General features: G+C 40.8%; 1 protein-coding gene across 3 annotated transcripts in view; it reads right to left on the bottom strand.

The window, feature by feature from the left end:
• Positions 1 to 18549, bottom strand: part of CLCN4 (chloride voltage-gated channel 4) — a 41589-nt gene that overhangs the window by 4209 nt on the left and 18831 nt on the right. For all 3 annotated transcript variants that reach the window (XM_032100623.1, XM_032100624.1, XM_032100625.1), the window contains 7 exons: positions 14526 to 14648; positions 12790 to 12996; positions 12618 to 12698; positions 11556 to 12101; positions 9361 to 9547; positions 5981 to 6379; positions 1057 to 1273 (listed from right to left, as the gene is read on the bottom strand). In XM_032100623.1, coding sequence (XP_031956514.1) covers positions 1057 to 1273; positions 5981 to 6379; positions 9361 to 9547; positions 11556 to 12101; positions 12618 to 12698; positions 12790 to 12996; positions 14526 to 14648 — 1760 coding nt within the window. The remainder of the gene's footprint in view (positions 1 to 1056; positions 1274 to 5980; positions 6380 to 9360; positions 9548 to 11555; positions 12102 to 12617; positions 12699 to 12789; positions 12997 to 14525; positions 14649 to 18549) is intronic.

Below are 18549 nucleotides of genomic sequence, written 5' to 3'. Positions count from 1 at the left end.
GGCTGCAGAGGACCAGCAGTCAAACCCAAAGCATCAGTGCTTGGTAATACACAAAGTAAGGATTTCTGAAATTCTCACTATCTGACAGCATAATTCCTTCAAATTTAAATGATAATTTCTCATTTATGAGAACCTAAATGAATTACATCTGTCAAGAAAGATGAGGCCTATGGGATGTCTGGCCCCAAGAGTCAAGAATTTCATAACCCTCAGTTTTCAAGGGCTTTTACTTCCAGTCCTTGAAGACCATTAGGCACTCAATTTTGAACCCATGTCTTTGTTAATAGTTTTTCAACCTTTAGTTTCACGTAAGATATAAAACTCAAGATCTAGGCACCTAAAATCAGAATCTAAATCTGCATCCCAATAATGGTTCTTATTTTCTTAATGCTGAGAATACTGCATTGATAGTAACAACTGATGCAATATTTTTGAATAACAAAAAGGCTTTTTAACAGAAGAATAAATTCTAGTCTTCCACATTTGGAAGTGAGGACTCTGGTTTTGGCTATCCTGCTATCACTAGATCCTGGGATGAGCCATGATGCTCCAATAGCTCAAATTTCATTGGAACTATGGGATGTTATTTCTAGTCCACATGGTGCAGTTTTTTATTCTCCTAATTTCATGTTGCCCACCTCCTTCAGCTGTTATTTTAGGGCCTTTGGTTTATACACCTTTCCATTATCCAGCAAAGAAAGTTGAACAGATTAATTTTCCTCCAGTGACACCTTTATCACAGTCTTCACAAACATCTGATCTAGTTGGATGTCTCAAAACAGGCACATTCTTAGCAAACAATACTGCTTGCCAGATCTGCCTCTGTTGAAAACTGCATGATAGTGGAAGTCAGAACAGTTTATTTTGTATTTATCTAAATGAGAATACACTAAGGATTTGGGAGAACAGAATGAAATATAACACCCTGCAAGCACCATTTTGGTTCCAAGTCTGACTTCTTTTGCTGCCCTGGAAAGACATAGGCGAGGTTCCCTTATCCATCCATTCACAAAGTAAGACAAAATTAAAATATTCACTTGACTGTCAACTACTCACCCACTGCGAGTGACCAGACACTGCCGGAGCCCAAGTTTTCGGAAAATATCTACCACAGTCTCCATTGGTGTGTGGTCAGTGACAGTGAAAGGGCTCAGGTTGAGAATACGCCTCAGTTTCAGGGGATGGGGACTGTTGGGTGGCAGTTCTGGGGGGTCTTCGGTGAAGTACACGATGGAGTTGCTCACCACACCATCCTGACGCTGTCTTGCATTCTCTGTGCAACATAAAGGTTGGCGTAGATAGTGAATTAAGCTTGATAATAAAAAAATTCTTTCTTTGGAAAGCAAGGTTTGTTTTTGTCTTCAACGTACTGAAGTCACAGAAATTCGGACTACTGGAGAAACTTGAATTTCCTTGAGACATTGCTCCCTCAAAGCAAATGTAAGTGATATTTTTACAGACACATACTTTTCCTTGGTTGGGATAGTGCTTTTCTGAATAAATATGCAGCTCATTGCATTCACAAACTTCACTAATCCAATTTCTGTCAAATTCAAATGACTGTATGTAATTTCCTCCATAGTGAGAAACACAACAGAAACTTTATTACATGGCTGAAGGAGTGGAGTCAACAGCTGTGTAAGATCCCAGCTGGCTTGGAGCAAAACATTTCAGTGGAGTTGGGAAAATGTGGACATGGTGAATGGATTTATGAACACAAAGCTGGGGAAAGACAAATTCACATTCCAGGGATCCGGGGGCAGTGTGGATGTTGTTCTAGACCAGCACACCTCTCTGGCATGCAGGGTAAATTTTGTGGGCTTACACTTAATGCCTTAAATAGTTTGTATATCTAGATTTTTAAAAGGAAAAAGAAATTAGCTTCCTACTAATAGTAATTCAAAATAGTAAAGGGAGGAAAAAATATAGGGGTAAACAGCACATATGTGACCACTTTCAAAAGTTCAAAAGCTATCATTAATACTTTGATCAAACTACAAAGTGAACATCACACTACATCTGGAGTTTACATGATCAGCATAAGTCCTTCACTTAAAGTATGCTCCAAGAAGAACACTTACCATTGGAGTAGTTTATTTTCTTTGTAGTGTTTACCTCATCTCTACTCAACACTACAGGGCATAAACATTATATGAGACACATTTCCAAATGACAGACAACTTTCCTCTCCCCCGAATGAACATATAATGTGTTTGGCTCTGAAGGTTTAACTTTTTTTTTTTTTTAATAAATTCTTGGAAATAGTTAAATTATTACCTTCAATTAACATAGGTTGCTTCTGTTCTTGAGAGGTATAGCAACTCATACTCAAAGCATATGTAAATATTCTTGGAACTCTCTGCCATCAATCAGAGTGCAGAAACCTGCTCCTGTGACTTGTAATGTGTAGACAGTGATGGCTTCCAACATGTTCCAGCTGCAATTTCTTTTTACATTTAATGATCATTGTCTTGTAATATTTGGAACTGGAGCAGTGCTGGCTCAAACCTAATATCAGTACAGTATATGATTCTCAACCTTCTCACCCCACATATTACAGGCCCTATTGCAATTTACAGGAACGATGTTAGTTTTGTCTCAGCTCGCTTCAATTTATGCATCTAATTTCAAGTGTGAATATGCCTGCATAGTTCTTTGATATATATGATCTGTGCTAAGAGGTAACATTAATCAAACTGAAGGTAACTCCCCCCCTTTGATAAAAACCTTTGACAGCTAGGTATTTCCTTCCCAAAGCTGCACCCTAAGAAATAGGGCCAAGCATTTTGGTTACCACATTGCTGTTCCCAAGGCAGCAATGACCCTGAACAACAGTGATTAGCCAAAACCATGATTTCACTCTTCCATGTCAAACACCTCCCTAGAGAAATTTGAATGATGTAGTACTACAGAGTAAATTCAGTGGCATCAGAAAAATGGTGGATTTTGTATGCAGTCTCACTGGATGGGGGAGTGAGAGTAAAGGTGCAACAGAAGAGCAGATCATTTCTGCAGTCAGTGGGTAAGAAAAACAGATACAGATTAACAGAAAGAGCAAAGCAAATGGATGACAACGTCTGGTTTTACAGAGTAATCTATGCAGAAGGCTCTTGTCAGAGCTAGAGAGTGAATTAATTCTCCCAAATGTGAAACAGCCTCTCATATTCAGGGGTTCACATTTCACAGCCTGTATCAACTATGTTGATCTCTCAATTCCACACTGGAAAAAGCATATCATACAGGCCACCTGGCTATTGTCCAAGGCTCTGCCTTTTGCATGGTGCCTCTGGAGCTAGCTAAATTTTAAGAAAAGCTTTAAAATGTCAAAAACTCCCCTCTGTAAGATCGTAAAGTAGGTGTCACCTAAAATGTAGACACCTCTTCCCAGAGGGTGACTCTGCCACCTCACCTGCCTACCTACTCAACAAGGATCAGTGGAAGGACACAATGCTCCTGAGGATGCTTCTGAGCAATTGGAAATGGCATTGCCATTCACTTTACAGGTAATTGATGCATTTCTAGAGCATGCTCAGTGCTCCAATCACTAAGAAAGAAATTATGTAGGGGTAAATCATGAGGCAGATAGCTGTGTGGGAACAGGTATTTGATGCAAGATTCAGCAGCTATTGACTTCATCCAAGAAGGCAGATGTGTGAGAGAATTGGAGTACTTCCCCAGAGTATTCCCTGGACCACCATACTGCTGATGCACAATTAATTGGGCCTGAGAAAGGAGCTGAAATTCTTGGTTGAAACCATGTCTCTATGAAGTGCGAAGTGCTCTTATGTAGAGGTACCAGAGCTAGTTCAAACTGAGGAGGCCTTCTGCAGGGCACAATGCCATGAAAAAAGAGATACTGGTGAAAGAAGAGATACTGGAGTGGGCCTGACTCTGCTTTTCATAAGACCTCATTCCCTGGCTGAAGTGCTGCACAGAGGGGGCTTATGCTGTTCAGAGATGTAACTCCAGTACCTCTGTCAGGCTGAGCAGGTGAACCTGAACAGTTGAATAAGAGATGCTTCACCATGTGTGATGTTTATCTCTTGGTAAGTAATTTTATGGCTTAAGGAGACTTGGTGTATGATCACAACCATGAAGCAAGATGAGGTAGCGGTTCAGAACACATTAGCTACCCTTGTGGTAATGCTGAGCAATAACAACTTCTGAAATTCAGGCAAAGCAACTTCAGAGAAAGAGGATTAGCAATCAAAAGGTTGCTAGCATGGTTTGCCCTGCCCCGTACTGGAACCATATACTGTGTCTTTCAAAACCAAGTCGAGAGTTTAAGTCAAAAGGACACAAACCATACTGGAAAGATGAACCATTTATCATAGTGTCAGCACAGAACGACAGCACTCACACTCAGCCCAAGGGGAAAAGGGCCACCAAAGGTCACTGATAGCTGAGGATTTTAGGAAAACTTACATAACAAAATAACAATTTGATTTTAAATCTAAGTTCTGTCTCATTTCCTATGAAAGATGCTCTTAATTAGAACTGATCAGGAGACAGTACCTTTTGCTCTGAAAAATGCAGTTGTCAAAGAAACAATTTTTGAACAGGAAAGCATTTTGATCTAAATGTTTACTGAGTTTAATTTTAACTGGTTTCTTTGTTATCAGTTCATAGCTGGACACTTCCTAACATCTTCTGGCAAGACCATTCAGCCACACTGCCATTTACGACCTGAATCAAAAGACTCAGTTCCTCAAAGTTCTTTGACTGGCTTCAAGCAGCCTCTGATCTTTCTGATTTTAAAGTGAGGGCTCTGCATCTTCAGTCCATGCAATTTTCCCACTGGCATACCTTCCTGAGAAGGAGGTGCAAAAGACTATTAACTTTGGAAGGCACCAAGTGCTAAAGCCATGACATGGCATGGGCAGTGTAAAAGACAGACCCAGGGTAGGCTAAATATATCTAAAACATGTGCTTTAAAGACTACTGTTTTTTCAAATTTTTGTTTTAGCTTTGTGGGAAGTGAGCTGGAAATTGACCTTCAAAAATAACCCAGATTTTCCATTTATTAATTTTCTTGTCCGAAAAATACATGAATTTCCATCCAAGACAACAGCTTTTTAAAGTGCCTGAGTAACAGAGATGAAACAAGACCATGCAGAAAAGAATAATTTCAAGTCAAGGAGATTTGGATATACCAGACATTCCACTCCCCTGCAAAGTACAAGGCAACCGTGTCCAGGTGGCATCTTGCCTGCCTGCCCAGCTGGCCCTCAACACCACAGGAGTGCCAGAACTGGGAGCAGACAATGGGCCAGCCTTGCAGGCCTCTGCAGTTCTGGATGCCCTGAGTCCAGAAAAGGTGGGAACACTTGCTTTCATCCAATATACCTGTTCTTCAATCCCCACTTAGTCATCAGATCAACCAGGAAAGGACATGACAGTCAAAATCTTTAATTATCTGGATTCGGATTCTCAGGCAACCAGCCAGCTCTCCACTGGATGCCAGACAAAATTCAGCCATTTTTACCAAAAAACACTGTCCCCTGAAAAGCTTTCCACCTGTAGCACTAAAAGGCTGCATGTGAGGAAAAACTGAGACAGAGCAACAGAAAGAAGCACAGGGTATTTCATCACTGGGTGACAAAAGTTCACGACTGCCCCAGCCACCTCTGGCAGCCCATGGAGACTGAAAGAAGCTGAGCACTGCGCTGGCTTTTGATCTGGTTCTGACAAAAACTCTGGCCCTATGAGCTGAGTTTCTCTCTATTGTCTCTAGAAGAATTTTATTTTACTGTTTTGAGTAAAATAAAACCCACAAGGGTCAAGCCCACAAAATGCTACCAGGTGGTATGATGGAATAGAAAAGCTTCCAGGTCCTAGCAACCAGTAAAAGTCATATTTGAAGAAAAAGTCAGATTTAGTTCTTGTTTATCCATTCTTCAAGGTGAGTAACACTGCTAATCTCCTATCTTATAAAAACTCCTTTCAAAATCAAACTTTTGCACACTGATACTCTACTTACTTATTGCAAGGATCAGCTCTCGTCTCTGTGCAAACCCAATGAGTCTCTCCGAGTCTTTTGAAACCACCACTGGAAAGCCATTGTAATCAGTCTCTTTGATAAGGGTCTCAACATCCTCCACCGTCATGCTGTCCTGTGTCAGAACAGAGAGAGGAGCTTCGCCGCGCCTGGGTCTCATCACGTCAGTTGCCAGGGTTCGGTGGGTGAACTCATCCTTCACATCCAGGAAGGGGTAGCCATTCAGATGAATGTGAGCTTCATAGATCCCTTCTTTTCCAAAGGCATCTGCCACCCACTTGCTTGTGACAGCTGCAGCCATAAGAGGTACAATGTACTCCAGGCCTCCAGTTAGCTCAAACATAATCACCACCAGAGAGACCGTCATTCGAGTAACACCACCTGCCAACAAGGAAAAGACTCAAGTTTCTCTCGGTGCTGGTATACGTACTAAGCAACTCATTTATAATTTTGAGCCTTTCACTCAAAAAAGCATGTAATTATTTATGCTGAGTATTTTGTCCTTATACTTTTAGCCTTATTTCACTGAAGAAAGGTATTTTTCATCTACTGCAATTTTCATCAAACAGGTTGAGTGAACTTGCTCATGCCAAAGTTGCTAATATTGAAAAGCAAACAATGAACGCTAAAAGACAGAGCTTTAAAACCAGAAAGGACACCAAAAAGAAAATCAGCTTTAATGGATACTTGAGAAAGTAAAATTGAACCCTGCCATTTAGCCCTCTAAAATGACTCCAAGAATCAGTTAAGTACCACGGCTGAGGCAGGTAGGAGCGTGGAGAAGTGGCCTTCACGCCGGCCTATTTATTGCAGTCATACTGAAGAGAAAGCTGAGCATTATCTTTGGGCACAACATGGTTACAACATCCTACCTTAAAACAGCTTAGGGCCACTGCAAGAGCTGTATTATAGCTTAAACCCTTGCTTTTGATATCACTGTAGTAATATAGTTTGAACTGTGTACAGCTTGGTTTGAGGCCATCCCGGCACGCAGCCATAGGCAGGGTTGTAGCTGTATTTTTCTATCTATTCTTTCCATATTAATTTCATAAGCAAGCTCCTTGCTCCTTTAGTTTACATTAAAGGATAAAAATAATCACATAACTGAGGACAAGTGTGTATATATCTCTGAATTATTAGGTAACATTTCTTTGCCTCTGTTCAAAAGGTAAATGTAATAAATCTGCTATTTTTAGGTCTCAAAATACAGCACCATTTTAGATGAGAAAAATCAGAAACAGGTCATTAAAAGATGCTTTTCATCTAACAGCATATAGAAATATTAGATTGCTGACTACTTAACACTATAATCCAGATATGAATTTCATCTGAGGAATGCCTTAAACTTCTGACTGCAAAAAGCTGAGAGCAAATACCAGAGTAAGGATCATTTAATACTTACTCCATATCTCTTACTTTAGGCAAGATAGGTTTTGGTACTAAACAGCCTAAGTACAAGCTGTGACCATTCTACTGTATGTCTCACCATACTATTAAAAACTACCGCACCTTAATTTGGACCTTTTAAAAGAGGAAGAAATTGCAGCTCACATCGAGTCCTGTGTGCAGTTTGGAGCACCACAATATGAAAAAGACATAAAGCTATTAGAAACTGCCCAAAGGAGGGACACGAGGATGATGAAGTGTCTGAAGGGGAAGCCTTTTGAGGAGTGGCTGAGGTCACTTGTTCTGTTCAGCCTGGAGGGGACTAAGGGGAGACCTCATTGTGGTCTACAACATGCTCACAAGGGGAAGCAGAGGGGCAGGCACTGATCTCTTCACTCTGGTGACCAGTAACAGGACCCAAGGAAATGGCATAAAGCTGAGTCAGGGAGGTTTAGGTATATCAGGAAAAAGTTCTTCACCCAGAGGGTGGTTGGGCACTGGAACAGGCTGCCCAGGGAAGTGGTCACACCACCAAGCCTGACAGAGTTCAAGAGGCATTTGGACAATGCTCTCAGGCCCATGGTGTGATTTTTGGGGTGTTCTGTTCATGGTCAGGATTTGGACTTGATGGTCCTGATGGGTCCCTTCCAACTCAGCATATTCTATGCTTCTATAATTCTATGCTGACTAGCAGATCAACTGCAACATCAGAGCCAAATTTTGGTGTATTACTTCTTTTATGGACATTAAGATAAGAGGAAGTGCTTTACTTGTTTGGACAGTAAGATTCATCCTAGCTTTTTTTAATGTGTCTACACTGCTATGGGTGTTCAAATCCAAAGGGGTGATCCAGATTGCCTTTACAATCTCTAGATAAAAACAGGCCCTTCTAAGTAAGGCCAAATTCATCTGTTCATTTGCCTGGTTTAAGATGTGTATTTCCAGATAATACAGATCTTTCCCATGCCTCATTTTTCTATTTTGGCTGTGAGGGGTATCAAGACAGTTAAGCTCAGGTGTTGATATCTACATTACAGACATTAAATTTTCAAGCAAATCCCACCCTTCCTTCCTCTATACTGATCGCACAAATAATCCTGCTTTTCCAATATGAGCATCCAAATCTGAATTTCCAGCTCTTCCTGGAGTACATCTTTCATTTCAAACCTACCCAATGACATTAATCCGTGTTATGCCTCTCCACTATTTTTTCATCCAGTGATGATGATATCAATAACAGCAACAAAAGGAGATAGAATATGCAAGTACAGAAGGGGAAAGATATGATCAGGTAAAAACATGTTCAGATGGTATGCTTGTAACATTCTTGTTGCATCTATGGCTAGAAGTTTGATATGTGAGGTATTATTCAATGGTCTTGCTTTAATAGTTAACAGGTCATTGCTGTTATATTCAATAAATCCTATTGATTGAGTGTAATCCAGTATTGGCCTATGATCAAAATGAAAACCAAAATACAGCTCAGTTGATCATAGCGTGACACACAGACAAAATAAGACCCAGAATTTTTACCTCTGTGTAGCTTAAAATTTAGCCAGAACTGGGATGTTTTTTCCCTGCACTGAGAGAGAGCACAGTCTAAATAAGTAAGTAGCTTCAGTCCAGTTACAGTGAATTTCATTACATCAAATGAAAAAAATGCAAGTAAAAATACTCCTGCTTGGAAACCTGCAGCCTAACTTCAATTGTTTTCTTTCCTTTTCTGTGCTTTTTGGCAGATTACAAGCAGTAGGCATCAATGACTGCAAACCTTTCTGTTGCTGACTACCTGGCAGATCACTGGAGCAACCAGTAGAAGGAGCTTCCCATTCTTTAGCCCATCACATTTTGATTTCAACCTCTGTTGCACCCAGAAATGCCAAAACAGCAGCTAACACAAACACAGGGCCCTCCTAAGCATGTCCCCAAACATCAGTGTTGGTCACACACAAACCAGTGACCAGCAGAGACCGTACCCAAGCAAGCTGCTGCTCCCACCATAGCATAAAGCCCGGGTGTGACACAGTCTGCCCCAGGTCTGCACCAGTTCCTGAAGATGATCCAGTCATGATGGTGATATGCCAGCTGCTCCACTCCAATCCCAACCATCCTGCCAGCCATGGCTCCAACAGCCATGCTAGGAATAAAAAGGCCTGAAGGGATCTGGAATGAAATGCAGACACATGAACACCTTGACAAAAATGACCAGTATCAAACAATTTTTATTAACAGTATGAGAACCAAGTTTCCATAGCCTCATGGCAGCCTACAGTGCTGATCCCCATGCTCTGACACAGTTTTCTGCAGTGACTGAGTTTATGTGGCTACGTGTGTATTAATAGCTTTATAAAATGTTAGTGCAGTTTTTAAAGAAATTTTGAATCTCACCTGCTGCATCCCACTGAATTAGGGAGCTAAATGCTGTTTCTGAATAATAGTTTGCTTTTGAAGTCAAGATGTTCCTGGCTTTGCCTTTATTGCTTTCTCAGCAGGAAGTCAGGAGCTGCTGATGGTTCTGTCATAGGCTTAACTAAAAATAATATCTTGATTTCACCCTCTATCAGATGGAGCACTTTATGGTTTTATTACTACTTTTTTCAGGCTAAATCAGACCAGATTTTAAATTAAATGTCAAATGAAGAATAAAAATTCAGAGAAAGGATGCTGACTGCTCAGAGGCAGCTAATTCTCCATCTCAGTTTACAATATATTTTCCAAGAAGCTCTACGAATCATTACTTTGACGTCTGCTATACAGACAAGTCACAAATCATTAGAAAACAGTATTGAAATGAGAAGGGAGGGAAAAAAAAAGAATGAAAATTTACTTTGCCTTGGCTAAGTGCATTTCCTCTTAGATGTCAAGTGAACCAGCAAGCTGGAGATATACTCCTGCTGGAGAAGACAATTCAGATCTGTGACAAGGGCTTGCATGGAGCTTTGGTTGTTTTCAGAGAGGAAAGCCTATCATATCTTTTTCAGTCTGAAAATGTAGCTTGAGCTTCCTAGAGAACTCAACTAATCACCTCATCAGCATGGCCCAGAGACACTAGGGCTGATAACAGCAGATGCTACAGCCCCCACCATATAGTGTTAACATTGCTGATGAAGTTCGATTGAGTCTTCTAGATTTAGAGGGTAAAGCTATTTTGTCTGTTCTTTTACAGACTGGTTGAAACTGGTAATTCCTCCTAACAGATTTTAAATATATAGGATAAATAAAGAATCACATTTCAAATAAAGGACCAAAGCTTTTAATGAACAAGCATAAGAATGGACTGTCAGCCATAAATCAGTTTCTAGAGTGAAAGGCTAAAAATGGATCGTCAGTTCAAGTGTAGCGTTTAAGAGAAAGATGAGATACTTTAGTTCGGAGCATGGTATAAAATATAGTGTATAACTACAAAAAACTTCTCATTGTCTGCAGACATCAGACCCAGAAATAAATGCTCAGATAACAGGAGCTGTAGACAGACAGAACCTGTTTTTTATGTGCTCTATTAATCAGATATATAGAGCTCACCACAAACAGCTTGGTATATACTGAAAGCTTGGATAAATTGTTCTTGGACCTTTCATCACTCATTTAAGGGGAGAAGGAGTTGTTGAAGGAAAAAGCTGCAAATCCAGAATATTCAAATGACACATCAGTTAGTCTTCTCATTCATTCCTCTTTTTTTTCCAATCTACAGTGCTTAAAAAGATTCAAAAATAGACCTTTTCAGCCACTTCTATATTTTTGTGATGCTCTAAATGTGTAAAATAGTAAATTTAAAATTATTACTTCCTTGAGCATAGCTACCTTGAGGCACATTAAGACATTAATCCAACAAGACAAACAACAATGTAAATAGCCCATGTCCATGAGAGAGCTAAGAAACAGCTGCAGTGGGAATCATCTTGAAATTGCTTATTGGCAAGAGCGGGTTTAAATTCCCATACAGATTTCTTTTTCACTTAACAAAACCACAGATGAAAAGCAGGGCTTATCCCTGTGCTGCCACAGGGGCCACAAGGCAAGGTGCTTACAGGTGAGCCAGCAGCATCTCAGTGACAGCTCTGTGGCTGGGGCAGGTCAGAGGCAGGCAAGCCCTGCCAGAGAGAGCAGCTGCCCATGGCAACCCGTCTGTGCCTTGCGCTCGCGACTGCTCCTGCGCCCGTGCCCGATTTACCTTCATGCCGAAAGTGAAGATCGTGATGACAATTTTGAACACCAAAGCCAAGGCCAGCTGCCACATGGCAGAGTAGACTCCGGGGCCAGCAGGTCTGTCGGGAATGTCATCCACTGGCCGGGTCATGTTCGGGTCATTGATGTAGTCGCAGAGCTGCGAGGACTCCAGGGCACCGCAGTCATTGAAGAGCTCGGAGATCAGCTCGCTGGTGCTCCTGCGGGTGTAGGGGTTGGGGTAGGCGATGATGGCAGTGATAGCTGTTATCACGATCACCTCCAGCACTGGGTATTTCCCAAGTCTGGTGGTTTTTCGCCTCCTGCACCAGGCAATGTTGCATCGGATAAAGAGGGTCCCCCAGAGGCCCCCAAAGACACCGAGCAGGATGAAGGGGAAGAGCTCGGCCATGTACCAGGGGGTGTGGTACTCCACGTAGAACAGGACCAGTCGGCTGTTTCCAAAAGGATTGATGGACCTCAGTGTGAAGGCAGCCACGAGAGCAGCAAAAAATGACCTCCAGAGGGTTTTCAGAGGAAAGTAGTAGCTGACCTAAAACCAAGCAAAGATCATAAACATTTCACTGGGTGTGACAGAGGGTGCTTCCTTTAGCTACCATCACCATCTGTTTCATTTGACTTTACTGCGAGCACTAGCCCTTACCACAGCCAGAACATGTTCACAAAGGTATCAGAAAAGGCATTTTCAGATTTCAGAAAAGGAGTAGCAACTAGTTTAAAATCAATAAATTTAAATCCAGAGTTGCTGTCTAGAGAGTACAAGGAATGCCTGACAGCTTGGTCCATGCATTAGCAAGCTGAAGGCCGGAGAAACCTCAGCACAGGGATGTATTTCCATATTACTCATCTAATTTGTTTCCAGAAAGCCAGTGCCCTTCTACTATTCAGATTAAGCTAAAATATCTGGTTATTTCTTATTACTAGTAATCACAGATCATTTTTTAGAAGAAAAATAGGCATATAAATATTTGAAAAATAATGAGTCATCTTGGAGAAAAGTATCAAATTAAAATATATTTATTGAAGCAAGTGAACTGCCAGGTCTTACCTCTTCCAGACTAAAAAGCACACCTCCGATTGGAGCCCCAAATGCAACAGAAACTCCTGCAGCAGCTGCAGCTGAAAGGACCTACAAAGCAAATGTTTACATACAAGGCATGAGTAGTTTGAAACCCCAAGTATCCAGACAAGGAAATTAGAAATTTATAAGCCAACCTCACCTCTCTTCTCTTTCCTTCATTCTTGCTGTACTTTGAGAAAAGGCTGCTGAAGAAGTTTCCGCAGCAACAGGCCACATGGACTAATGGGCCCTCTTTCCCAAGGCTGAGGCCTGAAGACACCACCAGAACCAAGGTGACTGTTTTGATTAAAAGTGTCCATTTTCCCAGGTAGCCCCTAATAATGAACCCACTCAAGATGGTTTTTATCTGGAAAGCAGGAAGAACATGTTGAACAGATGAAGAAACCTTTTCTACTCTGAACTTTCAAATGGAGTTAAAACTCCAGCAGAGTTTAAAAAGTTGCAGACTGCTTGAAAAGAGACAGTGATGGAGAGAAAGAAACTGTAGGTAGGGCAGCTTTCCCACAGCAATATCTGAGCACGGGTTAAGCAGACCACACTTTTACTGCTGTTACGGGTGGTCCCCATAACAGGCAGTAAGGACTCTCAGAGAGATCAATAGAAATATGAAACTCTTACATATCTCCTTGGCTTACAAGATCAGACTTAAACCGGATTCGAGTTTAAAAAAGCAGGAAAAAAGCAAATAAACAATGACAGATTTTTTTTTCCAGATAAAACACACAAAAAAAGTTCTAGCTATTTGGAATCCCTGTGCCATAAAAGCATGCACGTGTTATGAAATGAGAAAGTCCAAAAGATCGTATTTCTACACATTTTGTCTTAATTTTGCTAGTGAGTGGCTAGGAAAGAGCACAATGCATGTGCATGACACACAGGCTGCAGAGTGGGATTTGGGTTTGGACTCTAGGCCTGGAAATGGGCTGGAGCTGAGCATCACCTCACACAAGGGATTTAGCACTTGGAAACTGGCTATATAGTTAACTATGAAGACTTTTTAAAACCACAAATATATCAAACACATAACAAAGACACACATGACTACTTTGAAACATGGAAATTATTCAAATATTTTAAATTATTTGTGGTGAGGTTTTTTGAAACATTTGAATGATTCTCAGAGATCAAGAACAAAAGTATGCCAAGATTTCTAAGCTTTGGGCTGCTGATTCTGTCTGCCAGATTCTTAAACAATAATTCCAGCAGTTTCATAGCACTTTTAACAAAAGACTGCCCTGATTTCCAAGACTTTCAATGACTCTGCTGGTTGAATTACAAGGTTCTTCATTTAACAGCTTAAATATAGACAGAGGCTCAATGTGTAAAATATTGAAAATCAAGTAAATATTTTGGCTGCTGTCATGCTGGCATAATGTACATTATGTTGTGTTCAGGAACACAGCAAAAGATGTGCACCAGACACTTTTCAGGCATCCCAAATGATGGGCATCTTCAGTAGCTTAGGAAACCTTAGCTTTGTAGCCCTCCCCCTTCTTTTTATTTTGCTTTTGTTTAGAGTCTAGCCTAGAAAATAACTGGTTTTTTAACTGGCCCAAGTAATTTCATCCTAGGAAAAATCTCTATAAACTTCTAGTGAGTATGTGTCTCTTGGAGATGTTGATTTTTAATTCACACTCTGGCAATGAACAAGTACGTGCATTAACCTGTCACAGTGACATATGAACACTTTTTACTATGAAAAACTGAGATGATCACCATAAAAGCACAGACAAAGGAATGAAGGCAGATGAAATGGAAAGACAATTTTCTTGTCGCTATGCTATCTCATGGTACATTTCTGGAATGGGAAAAGGCAATAATTTTTTTTTTGTTGTTTGGATTTTTTTGGATATTCATGCACAAAGAGAAACTCACCTCTGGGATTCCAGAGCCACAGGCATAAGGAGCAAACACTCTGACCAGGGAGACTGCCAGGAAAGCAAAACATAGAGCCCACATAATGTACAGAAAATAGTTTAGAATGTAAGCACTTGCACCCTAGAAAAATAACAGTAACAAACATTGTTAGACAAATGCAGATTGGCAAATCTCACACTTCTACTAGGGATCATGATGGCGTGGAGCCTGATTTTTCATTTACATAGTAAGAGCTGCTTTTCCTCAGGAAGGACAAATAACTTTATATACTCCAACAATTTTATTACTCATGGAAAGAAGCAGCGTACTAATAAATACCTAACCTAGTCCCTACAGTCTGTTTGCAAGGGACCCAATTACCTTAAACTGAGCATCTTTCAAGCACTAAAAAATTTAACTAACCCACATAAAGTTCCAAAACATCAAACAAATATGTCATAAGGGCAAAAGCAATTGGTAACGAAAAGGCAGCTAATGAAGGAATCTGCTGTGTTCATCCCATGGTGGGGGACAAGGAATATGTATTTTTCCCTGATACGTATTTTTCTGAGGGCTAGTATTCAAAGGTCAGTTCTCCATGCAGATGCTGATCTTTTCAAACAACATCCCTGTGTATATCAGTAGCCAGTTCAGTTCACAAACAGGAAGGGTAAAACCTTAAATAAGTCCTTTATTTCTATATGGTTCTATATGGCTGTCCACGATAGGGTTGAAACTAATTTTAAAACACCATAGCTTGGCAGAACCCACTCACACATCTCAGTAATTTTTGCCCTAATATTTTAAAATCATTCCTGTCAGGAATGAGCTTATCTTCAAACTGAACAGCTTTACTTTTTTGACAGAACGGGAATGCTAATGATCATTACCAATGGTTGACTGTGCATGCCATAGTGGAAGCATAGTCAATAGTGACCTTCAAGTTTCTACCTTTTTCCAATGGTCAAGTCAAAACTTTTGTTAAAATCTGCCTTGGAATACTTTTGCCTCCTCACAGGCATAGTTTTTTTAAATTTCCAAAACCCACCTACATGGACAAAAGAGAATCTACTCAGCAGCATCAAATTGATGCAAGGAGCTTAAGCCTTCAACCAATATCCTGTAGCAACATGACACTACAGAATAAAAAACCGAGATGAACCTCAGTGCATGAATTGGTATGAATCCTTCACCTCTAAGTGAACTCTTCCTACCGGATGCAATCCCAGCTGCTCAAGAATATTGGGGCCCCTGCCTCTGCTCTGCAGGACAGCAGCCTGGATATCAACATTATGATAAATCAAGTAGGAAAACAGGCATTAATCAATTGTATCAGTTAACAGAGCTGGCCAACCCCTGTTCCCAGACATAAAAAACCTAGAGATGAGAAGTCTCCCTGTTTTCAAATCTGCAAGGAATCAACTTTTAACAGTATGGATGTTTGCTGGCTTCCTTTTCCAGGTCTGTCCAAACGAAAATGCAGTAAGGATACCACTAACCCTTATCCTTATGCATATATCTGGAAGAAAGGCAATTTGTTAAGCTGGTGCTTGCTGAAGTTAGCAGATGGCTTTGCTGATGACAGCAGAATGCTGAAGCAATACGTTATCCCCCAATGCCCTAAGCAGTCATGGATCCCACACTTGCAGTGATTGACATCCGGCTGTAGTAACCATGGATCTTTGTTGCTACAGCTGAAGACAGTCTCATGAATGTCGTCTCCTAGTGCTTTCAATTACAAACAGCTATGACAATATTTGCTCTTCCTCTAGAGAAAACTCTGGATATCTTGCCTCAGGGCAAAATCCTTCTGTCAGTGTGAACCTGGAGTACCTCCAAAGAAGGCCAACACCATTACAGAAATTTGGCCCTACTAGGTTGAGCAAAAGCTGTAGTTTTGCTTCTAAATTCACTGGAGTAAAATTAACTTTGTTTCTTTTTACTTCTTCTTCTTTTGCATCTCAGAAGTCATAAGGAAACTCTGTCAGCTTGTTACTGCAGTCACACATACACCTACAGTGCTGTGGCAGGACCCCACAAGAGCCCGTATGGCCAGTTCAATCTTATCCCTTGGGACATCTTTCATTGTTACATTTTCCAGATATCTGGCATTCTGCAGGTTCAATTGCAGCAGTTTCTAATGATTAATAATATGAAAACCTTTGGGAAGTGAAGTAGCAGTAACTCAGTATAGCAAACGGTTCATTTCTCATCCATTACATGCCACTACTGAGGCTCTGGAGCAGTGAAAGTCTTGAGCATGTACACTGGAGTCAGAGACCAAAGCAGCTCACCAGCAGAGCTGATCCTGCTACAACCTTTCCCACAGCAGCTCAAAAGACTCACCCTGGAAACAACAGTGATGAATCAAGTAGGGAAACTGAGCAAAACTTTGTATTTTAGTTTGCAAGACCAAGCAGTATTTCAGATCTGGTGTCAGTCCAGTTTAGATACAGATGGAACACAATCGAAAACATCCTTCACAAACTCAGAATACTGAAATAAACCACATCCCTCAGAATGCCCTCCAATGTCTGGTTACTCCAGAGGCCCAGAGCTCTACGCTGACTCCATAGGGATCTCACAGTTTGCAGACTCTCCCCTATGGATGTTACAGCAGTGTGTGTCCTCATGACTGACAGATTCAAGGCTGCAAAACTGAGAAGTGGGTTCCACATTTAGAAGGGCTTCCTTGTCTTGCAGGTCTCTGCTTTATGACAGGAGATCCAGAAGCCCTGGGATAGGAACCCAGTCCATTTCTGGATCCAGTGTCATGATCCATGGAAGACAGAGGGTCCTTTCCTCTACCTTAGACATGTGTAAGCCATCAAAAATGGGGTCCTCAGCCCCAGTGAAGCTGGGGTTGGGACCAAACTGCAGAAGAGGGCAAGTCCAGATCACCAGTGACATCTGATGACCTTTTGATCTGCCAGTGAATTTGAGGTTTTGAAACTTCCTCACACCAAAAAACCCTCTTCACCTCCTCTTTGGAAGTGGTTCAAGACCAGAAGGATAAAGGATATAATTGGCCTACAAAACAGTGATTAGAGAAGCAAACCTAGCCTGGTAGGTGTCTAATGGGCTATTATGTTTTCCATAATAATTTATATCAAGCCTCTGCTTTGGGCTCATTTTATAGGAGCACTAGAATGGAAACATTTTTCAGGAGAGGCCATAGGAAATGTCACAATTCTCTGTGAAAACATATGTAGAGGGTTTATCAGAGCCATAAATTGGCAAAACCACAAGGAAGAACTGATCTAAATCTCAGTCCTCAAAATGTCAAATTTAGTTGGCTATGACGAGAGAGAATCACAGTCATGCATAAAAAAAAGAAGACATGTCTGACCAGAGTACCTTTAGGGAAACTGTTTCAAATACTTTTTGCCTAAATTGTCCTCCAATGTGCACGGTTGTCTTACAGGGCTCTTTTGTAAATGTCAGGCACAAAGTGAAACACAGGAAAAAAACCCAACAAAATTATTCTGAAACTCAGTCAAGTTCAGTGTATTTTGATACCTACTAAAATCCTCTACCACTACAGGAACCACTCCCACTACAGTGCAAAACTTGCCCATATCATAAGCCTCCTGAACAAAACCGAATTTTTACTTTCCAAATTCACATTTTTATTGGGCTTTCCCTGGGATTTCAGTGTAACAGTAACAGATATATATATAATATTTACAGCCTCCATCAGACCATCAGGAACCCACAGATCATAGAGGCCCATTTGTTTTAGGAAAGAGACTAAAATTAAGCCAAAATGAAACTTTTCTTTTTTGTCCTACTGTGACAGCTCACCAGGGGGTGAGAAGCCCAGTTTGAACACAAAGTGAGTGAAGTTTCACAGTGCTCACCTGGCTGATACCTTTTCTAAAGGCCACAGCACACAACAGTCATCACTGCTGTTTCCAAGTAGCAGGAGAAAGTAATAAATTTTCTCAAGGATATGCATCATTTATATATTCCAGACAAAGTAACAGCATGTCAAACACATGCACAGGATTTCAAAATCCCCTAATAATTTTAACAGTCTCCT

The sequence above is a fragment of the Corvus moneduloides genome, chromosome 2 (assembly GCF_009650955.1).
Source record: "Corvus moneduloides isolate bCorMon1 chromosome 2, bCorMon1.pri, whole genome shotgun sequence".
Classification (NCBI taxonomy): domain Eukaryota; kingdom Metazoa; phylum Chordata; class Aves; order Passeriformes; family Corvidae; genus Corvus; species Corvus moneduloides.
Note: the sequence above shows the minus strand (reverse complement) of the source record. Positions and strands in the feature narration are given on the sequence as shown.